Below are 9,117 nucleotides of genomic sequence, written 5' to 3'. Positions count from 1 at the left end.
CTACTGTTTTACAAAGTACAAATGATTTGCAATGGTCACTTTGTCGCATCCAGTGTGGACAGCCTCAAGCTGTTGGCTTACCTCCGGCCTTTTTTTCATAATTTATTTGTTAAATTTTTTTGGCTAGTAGAAATTATGAATGGCCGGTAACTTAAAAATTTAGTAGCCAAATTGGCTGGTGAGTGAAAAAGTTAATTTCAAACCCTGTTTATGTGACAGAAGCCATCAGTGCTGTTTGACCCAGTTTCTCTCGACAGAAGCACAGCACTGCCACAGAAAATGGCAGTCTAATATCAAAACATCTAACAGCGAATGATTAACTCAGAATGGTCATTTCCTTCATTGTGTTCATCAACTACACTGAAGCATATTCCTTATAAATATATATATATAAATCTCATTTTGGTTTGCTGAAAATACTTGACATTAATACAATGCAGAGTAAAAACTGTCACATTGCTATGATGTTTAACTGTAAAAAAAAAAAACGGCAAGTGTAGCTGAACTTACCGTAAAACATTTTTAAATATTAGAGATATCTAGTTTAAAAACATGTTTCATAAATCTCAATAGTGTCTCAAAAACCTTGAGAAGTCATCAAATGTGATCTGTCACACAGAGGATTCAGGGAATGTCAATTTACGTTTTTTTCACTGTAAATTATAAGATGGCTTGTTCTTTTTCCACTGCCAGTAACAGTATAACTTTACTGTACTTTACTGTAAAATTTACTTTACTGTAAAATTACTTGAAATGTTAAGACAACTTAATGTTAACCAATTAACAGGTCTTTACATTTACATTTAAGATGAAACACACCAGTCAAAGGGGCATTTAAATTGTTTTAGAGCTCTGATGAGAATTTATTTGACTTCTTTACAGGAGGAAAATGTGGATGTCAAGGCCCTCCGGGCCAAATTTCACGCTCAGTTAGAAATGGCAGCTTCCGGAGGTGGATCCTCCATCAAACCTCATACGGTTGGTGCGCTGCCAGAGTCTCGAACCAATGGAGCTCTCCGAAACAAGATTTCAGCTGTGCCTCCGAGACCAGTCTTTCCTCTCAACGCTCAAAGTGAACCAGAGATGTTTCATTCGGCTCCTCATGGAGTGTTCCCAAGACCTCCTCCTTCTCATCGTTTGGGAGCCCAGGAGAGTCCTAAGATGCCCCCTCCGGAGGTCAATGTGCCGAGCAAAGTCAAACTGACAGGAGAACTTCTTCAGCGCAAGATACTTCAACAGCACAGCGACTTGAAAGTGTCTTCAACTTTTAAACCACCACTGCCGAGCCAGAGGAGCGTGTCGGAGGTAGTACCGCTAAGAAAGCCGCTTCCCAATGTCGGGCCGCGACCCTCAAAACCAAAACGTCCTCCGTCTGTAAACCTGGATCATTTCCGGAAAAAAGCCCCTGTGGTTCTTCCCAAAAGAAACGTAGAGCTGCAAAGTTCTAAAGGTAGGAGGTAAACCTTTTCAGTGCTTTACTGCATATGTATACAAACCAGTAATAAAAATACATCACTCATCAATAAATATTTGCATTTATTGATCCATATGACCTAATGCAGTGGTTCCTAACGGGAATGTATCATGTTAACTATTGTTCATAGTCTTTTTCCATGCCATGTTAGGCGAGACTTTTGTGTGGAATAAGTATTTACAGGAAAATGTGATGTTGTAATTAGTATTTATGGTATATTTTGAGCAGGTCCAGCACGGCCACCAAACAAACCCAGCCAGATGGCATCTTCATTTTTAGAATTGTGAGTAATACGTGGTTGTCTATAAGTAGTTGTCTAGATTGCCAAAGTTGGGAAGAGAAGGGGAAGGAAACTATAATCTGTACTGTTTTCTATATCTGTACTGTATCTCTAAATTATAAAGAGAAATAATTCTGAAACGCACCAAGCAACATCTTACATTTTATTGTATCGCTTCATACGTGCATCTTACAGTGCAGTCTTTCTTACACCCTGGAAGTATGTGGGTGTAAAGCATGCACTGTGGCATTTCCTGACTCTTTTTGTAGATTCTTATGAAACCGGCTCAGATAGCATGCATTGTGTGGCGTTATGGTTATTTTTAATTGTATTTAACTTGTGTATGTTTGCTGTTGTTGAGTCTGCTTGGGTTAGTATTTAATCGAACTCTCATTTCAATGTTTTCAGAAACATCGACCCCCAAGAGTACTATGATGACATCAGCGCACTCCCACCACCTCCTCCCACACCTCCTAGGCCGAGAGGTAAACGTGAATATACTTTGCAGTTGGACTTATGATTTTCACCTGGTGGGTTATAAAGCAGATGAAAGAATCTCATAGATTTACACTGAGTAACCCAGCCATATCTGAAGATCATAGAGACTTGAGGGAGGTTTTTCTTAACTTATACCAGTAGGAAACCACCTAGCAACCACATAGCAATGAGCTAAAAAACCTTAGTAACCACAAAGCAGTCCCCCGGTGACCATTCACAACAACCTAGCACTATGGTGGACTTTTGCCCGGGCATAATATAATCTAGCATTTGTTTCAAAGGTTTTTTTGGTTTTTTTCACCTCAGTGAATCATTCACTGAAACAGATTATTTATCTTTTCATGTTGCAGACTCATGGACTGACAGTTTCCCTTCTCAGCATGAGGTCAGTCTGTTGGGTTATTTTTGTGTGTATGCTTCTCAGAACAAGTGAAAGAGAAGTTTAAGGGTCTCCATGTGCAGTGGTTATAGACCTTTGATATGTTTAGCATGTGCTCTAATGTGTGTGCTTTTTTATTGTGTTGTAGGACAGCGACCAAGAAATCTATGAAGACCCAGACAAGTAAGTCATATCAGTGTTCTTTTACAATGCAGCGTTCCCTTCCCAGTCCATTTTTGAAACTAAACTGCAACAATGGCTTGTTCAGAAATTTGCATGATTATCATGCCCTAAACATGAACACATTAACATTGCATAACTTGCTCTGTAATAACAGAAGTCATTTGCATATAGAAATACGGTACATAGAAAGATACATTAATACTTTATCAGTTTAGTTTAGTTTAGCAGTATCAGGTGTGTAAGCTCATTTCCCCTATTTTTACATTTAGATGACAATTGATGTAACCTAACACTCACTTCAACTGTTCATCTTTATTATTTAATAAAAATTTTATATGTAATGTTCTCAGCAAATATCGAAATTAATACTTATTTTGTATTGTGCATTATAATGTGATGCTAAATTCTTTTGTAGCATTTAAATCAATTTGAGTTTTTTGTGTTTTTAGTGTCATTTTTCATTTCCACTGTACTTTTCAAAAGTTGGGGGCCAGGAAGATTTTTTTGTTTGTTTTTAAATTTATTAATACTTTTATTCAGCCAGGATGCATTAAATGATCAAAGTGACAGTAAAGACATTTACAATGTTAGAAAAGTAAAAAAAGAAGAGAAATAAATGCTGTTCATTTTAAGTCTGAAAAAAATGTTTACATTTTCCACAAAAACAAAAAAGAAAAGAAGAGAAAGTAAGAAAAAGAAAGCAGTTTCTTGAGCAGAAAATCAGCATATTAGAAGGATCATGTGACACTGAAGACTGCAGTAATGACTGCTGAAAATTCAGCTTTTCCAATAACAGGAATAAATTACATTTTAAAATATATTACAGTAGAAAACAGTTATTTTAAATTGTGATAATATTTCACAATATTGCTGTTTTTACTGTATTTGTCATCAAATTAATGCAGCCTTGATGAGCATATTCCAAACTTTTGAAATTTAGTGTATTTAGGCAAAATAGTTTAGAATTCTAATTTTGGGAATTTATGGGTTGTTGGCCATGAGATAAAAATAACTACTGGCTTATTTTTTATTGGCCAGAATGTTACTATCTGTGCATAGAAGTAAAGTAGCAAAAGACTGTAGCCTGTTTAATTGTTAAGGTTGGTCAAGCAAAACTGAATTATAAATAAGCACAAGAAATCTTGACTAACGTTATCAATGCATTCCAGAGAGGATCAAATAATCTCTCCATAATATATCAGTTAATGGAATAAAATCTCTCTTATTATATCCATATGTTGTAGCCACAGACTGCAGAATTATCGCTTAAATTATATAATATATTTAAAATTAAAGGTAAATGACCAGGGACTGTCAAGCTCTGAACATTCATGAGAATTTCTCCTTTTGGGTTCCACTGAAGAAAGAAAGTCATTCTGGTTCCTTTAATCTGAACTGTATTTCTGTATGTTGCAGACCTGTTCCTGCTGAGAGGAAAGTATTGAAAGAGACTAAAAAGACAGAGCTGGACAAGAAAGAACTGAAGGAAAAGCAGAAGTGGGAAAACGAGTATAGAAAAAAATTTAAGGTAACAATTGTGTCTGTTGAAGCTAAAAAAACAGGATGTCATAAATGTGGTTCTATGTGTTTTTGCAAGATTCCTACAGATATGTTCATGATTATATTTGTGTGCGTAGCTTAATGGACCTATTGAGGTGATCCACATGGCTCGTGTGAGAGAGGACTGGCAGGGCGGAAAGAATGACCTGACGGTGCGACAGGGAGAGAACGTGGAGATCATCCGTGTGAGCAACAACCCTGAGGGGAAATGGCTGGCGCGAAACCTGAGGGGCAGCAGTAAGTCATATTCTTCGAGTGTAAGCTCAAGTTCTGACTGTGACATGCTGTCGATTACCACAGAAAGTCATTTTGACTAGTTCCTTAGTTTACAAAAACAAACAAAAATCAGGTTTACACCAATGCACTTACTAGGAGGCAAGACATTCTGCACAGGAAGTGATGTCAGCTTTGTGTGTGCTGCTTGTATTCATCCTTTCAGAAGTGAGGGGGACAGAATGTCAGTTGTATACTAATTTGTCCTATTCTATTCTATTCTATTCTATTCTACAGTCCATGGTTCAGTAAAAAAATGTAACCATTATGTATTATGTAAATGAACTGAACTGGCAAACATGTCACGGTAAGGAGACCTTATATCAGTAGAACAATAATATGCAATACATTTTTAGTTTCATTTAGTGTCATTTAGGTTTGAGTGACTTTTTTATTTCTTTTTTAAGCTCTTTATAACTTTTTTTTATGTTTTCTGGCTTGTTTGTGAAACAACAAAATATCAACACAGTTTAAACATATCTCAATGTTGATAATCACCATCTTTATTCTAATTTGAAGGGCTTTGATAACATACCTGTGAAAATACAATTTTCAGAAAGAGTGAGATCAAAGTACAAAAGTAAAAAAATATCTGTCGCTACTTCCTTTCAATCACAATTCAAGTCCTCGACCAACATTTTTTCTTGTTCGTTAATGCGTTTCACTCAGTGGCATGTCAAAATATGGCATAAATTATCTTTCGCCACTCTTTTTTTTTTCATCGTGATCCAAGTCCCTGTCCTACTTTTTTTTTTTTTTTGATAATCTGTTCCACTCTGACGTATGTCACAATACAGAATAAAACATCTGTCAGTACTTCCTTTTCATCACAATTCAAGTCCTCGAGCAACTTTTTTTTTCACGTTTCACTCATATGTATGTCACAATATGGAGAAAATATCTGTCGCTATTCCATTTCATCGTGACCCAAGTCCCTGTTCTGCATCTTTTTTCTTTTTCAGTAATCAGTTCCACTTGGATGTATGTCACAATATAAAAGACAATCTATCAGTCTTTACATTTTATCGCAATCCAAGTCCCCATTCTACATTTTCTCATTGTTCGATAATCTGTTTCTTTCATCACAATATGGAAGAAAAGATCTGTTGCTACTTCTATTTCATTAGTGTGTTTTTTGAACATTAAAGCATGTCAACATATTCTGTTACACCAAATACACAAAATAATGATCTTTAAAAAAGCATCATATGACCCCTTTAACTTATATTTAAGCATACTTTAAGTCAGAATATTCCTTTAAATCTATAGCAGCATAAAACCAACTTTGCTTGACATTTTCTTAAGGAGGATAGAAACCAACAGTGTTCATAAAGTTGAATAGTAAATATGTGTTTACTGTTGCAGTGGGCTACATCAGTAACTCCTGTGTGGATGTGGATTATGAAGAAGTGAAGCGGAAAATCCGTGGTCAAGCCATGCCCTCCTACAACCCTTCTGCGGGCCGGCTCATCAACCCAGAGGTATACGACGATATCGGCTCCAGCGACCAACTGGACAGGTGAGACCTCAAGCCTCATGTTGAGGGAAGACAGGGGACATTTTTATGCTTTCAAAAGTTTGAGCTCATATTGTGTTTTTTTCCCTGCTTTTAGCAGTTTTCACAGTGATGGTGAGTAAACGTACACAGACTTCTACTTTCCAAGAGGTGATTTGTCATGTTTCTGCAGTGGATTGATAAGAATGTGCTCTGCTTCTCCCAGATGTATACGATGACGTGGACCATGAAGAGTTTCCTCCTCCTCCCCCAGAGATCAGGTATCTCTCATCTTTCTTCGCATCTCAGTTTTTTAACAAGTGGACCTCAGTAACCAATATTTAATTTTGCACAAATGAAAATTAGGCTATGAGGGATCAGGTATACAGTCTGTTTAGTGGGTTGTACCGTGGAGTACTTTAGTGTTGATCACTCAGCTTCAAAAATGCAAATGAAAATAATCTGGTTTGCCAAAATCTGATGTGATCAGGACAAAACTCTCATTTTCATTCATTTTATGTCAATTTAAATATAACCTGACTAAAAGTGCGGTCACAATCACTGTTGTTTGGTGAATTTTCACATGCACAATACAGTTATTTCAATAGGAATCAACACAATTGGGTTTAATTTGGTCACGCAGATTTGCCGTGATAATGGACCTTGTTTGCCCGCAAAAGTTTGCTTAAATTTCACTGTGACCGCACCTTAACAAAACAAACAATCACACCAATTATGTAAATTTCCTCCTATTTGCTATTTCTGTCTCATATTGTACATATGAAAAGCTGAAGTGTCTTTGAACAGCGTTGAACAAATGACAAACTGTCTAAATCATATTTTAACTGTGTGTTAATGGATAACTACCTGCAAACTACCACAGAGAAAAAGAGGGCTTTGTTTTAACTTCCCTAACCTGGAGTTTCTTCAAATCTTTTGTATTAAACATTAATCATATAATGATCAAAATAGTATTTTCAAGCAGTAATTATTAAAAATATATCTTAAAGTTTCTAATATCTTTAAGTTAAAATTGTAATCATTTACAATATCTTTTTTAGTGCTGGGCAACGATTAATCGCATCCAAAATAAAAGTTTTTGTTTACATAATATATGTGTGTACCGTGTATATTTATTATGTATATATAAATACACACACATGCATGTATATATTTAAGAAAAATATATTATGTTTATATATTAAACATATATTATGTAAACAAAAACGTTTATTTTGGATGTGATTAATCGCGATTAATCGTGATTAATCGTTGCCCAGCACTAGTCTTTTTCTTTCAAAAATAACATTGCACCCTGGATGGTATTTGTTTTTTAATGTTCTGTGCATTGTGGTGAACATCATATATGTGACAGTTTATGCCATATGGTTTTGTTTAGCCATGATCCGATAAAGTCCAAGCAGCGGGAGAAAGATGAGAAAGATTTTCGAAAGAAGTTTAAGGTGAATCTGTCTTACTTATGTCCATTTGTATTTTACAGATTAGCTTTGATTCTTGTTGATTATTGCAATGAGAAGCTGCCAGATGTCCTAAATTGTAGTAAAAATCTAAAATATATGAAACTATTTAACAGTTTGAAGGGCCCATCCGAGTTCTGTACACCATGATGGTGGATCCTAATGCCAATCTGAAGAAGGCTGGGAGCAAGTACCTGGAGGTGGTCCGTGGAGAGATTCTCGATGTTATACAGGAGACCAGCAAGAAGCATTTTCTGTGCTGTAATAAACTGGGGAAATGTGAGTCACACACCACCTGCTGGAAAACATATGCTATTGTGGCTTTGGCTTTTTTCTTAAATTATCAAAGCACCCAGAGCACTGAGAAATCAGTTTTAGTAAAAGAATAAGTATAAAATTATTTATCATTATTAATAATTGTATGCTCTTTCTCATTGCACAGATGGATATGTACCTTTGAATTACCTTTTGCATGAGTACGTATTAATTTACATACAGTAATACAAGTAATTTTTGTAAAAAGTAAAAATTTGCTAATATTTTTTTTTAAATGTTATCAAATCCTCTACTTTCATTTTCAGGGAGAATGAGGTTTATGATGACATTGATACTGCTTCAGGTACATATATATATTTTTTTAAATCCTAAATCAAATATCTTGTTTCATCCCATCAAAAGAGGGATTTTTATTTGGTTTTCCTTGTAATTATAATAGCAAATTTGATTTATTTATTTTTGTTTGTTTGCTTACTGACAGATATATATGACAATGACGACAGCTGACCTGCTTGGAGGTGATGGTTATCATCCATGTAAAACTGTTTTCACCTGAGAAAGTAAAAAGAGACTGAACACCGACTGTTTCTTATAACGAATGAATGAATGACATGAAGATGTTTGCTTCAAGAAAACAAAAAACTGAAAACTCAAAGCTTTGTATATTGTAGAAATAATTATTTTACGGAACATTATAATTATTAGAATTATTGTGATCGAAAAATTGTAATTATCATTGGGATGTTTTTGATATTTGTTTACTTTCAGATTTGTCTCTTTTGTGATATATGGCAATCTCTTTTCAAATAAAAAGAAAAAAAGTTTAAATTAGTTTTTAAATTTTTTTTTTTCCTCTGTGGTTCACCATTTACTTTTAAACTTTTATCCTGCAACTATTTCAATAATGATGCTTGTTTTTTTTTTTTTTCTTTTCTTTACAAACACTTAAAATAGGCTGGAGATGCATCGGTGCTGCGCAGACCGATCGGCGTATGACATTAAAGCACCGCGAGAGTGATTAGAGAGTAAACAGGTGCGTTCGACTTGAAGCACGGCTACAGACGGCAGTCAGCGAGAGTAGCCGCTTGCAGTCGGGGGCGGAGGTGAAAACGGAGCCGTCAAGCTGGACACTTTCTGCTCCCGTTAGTGACGCTCGCGCGGTGTTTGCATACTCTATCACAGATGAAGTGAATTAAATGCAATATTTGTCAAATACACAGA

General features: G+C 35.5%; 1 protein-coding gene across 2 annotated transcripts in view; it reads left to right on the top strand.

Annotated features, from left to right (window-relative positions):
• LOC107752169 (FYN-binding protein-like) overlaps nt 1–8,546 on the top strand; it is an 11,761-nt gene extending 3,215 nt beyond the window's left edge. Inside the window, exons 2-16 of one of the 2 annotated variants that reach the window (XM_016568061.1) lie at nt 883–1,450; nt 1,703–1,757; nt 2,163–2,239; nt 2,603–2,637; nt 2,780–2,814; nt 4,231–4,342; nt 4,452–4,611; nt 6,013–6,166; nt 6,264–6,277; nt 6,369–6,423; nt 7,542–7,605; nt 7,737–7,899; nt 8,063–8,096; nt 8,202–8,239; nt 8,378–8,546. In XM_016568061.1, the coding sequence (XP_016423547.1) occupies nt 883–1,450; nt 1,703–1,757; nt 2,163–2,239; nt 2,603–2,637; nt 2,780–2,814; nt 4,231–4,342; nt 4,452–4,611; nt 6,013–6,166; nt 6,264–6,277; nt 6,369–6,423; nt 7,542–7,605; nt 7,737–7,899; nt 8,063–8,096; nt 8,202–8,239; nt 8,378–8,403 (1,590 nt within the window). In that variant the 3' untranslated portion in view covers nt 8,404–8,546. Of the gene's footprint in view, nt 1–882; nt 1,451–1,702; nt 1,758–2,162; nt 2,240–2,602; nt 2,638–2,779; nt 2,815–4,230; nt 4,343–4,451; nt 4,612–6,012; nt 6,167–6,260; nt 6,278–6,368; nt 6,424–7,541; nt 7,606–7,736; nt 7,900–8,062; nt 8,097–8,201; nt 8,240–8,377 lie in introns of both variants that reach the window. The other variant, XM_016568060.1, reaches the window with a different exon arrangement.
• Nucleotides 8,547–9,117: the final 571 nt, after the last annotated feature.

This window comes from Sinocyclocheilus rhinocerous, unplaced genomic scaffold, assembly GCF_001515625.1.
Source record: "Sinocyclocheilus rhinocerous isolate Xijiao unplaced genomic scaffold, SAMN03320098_v1.1 scaffold621, whole genome shotgun sequence".
In the NCBI taxonomy this organism is placed as follows: domain Eukaryota; kingdom Metazoa; phylum Chordata; class Actinopteri; order Cypriniformes; family Cyprinidae; genus Sinocyclocheilus; species Sinocyclocheilus rhinocerous.
Note: the sequence above shows the minus strand (reverse complement) of the source record. Positions and strands in the feature narration are given on the sequence as shown.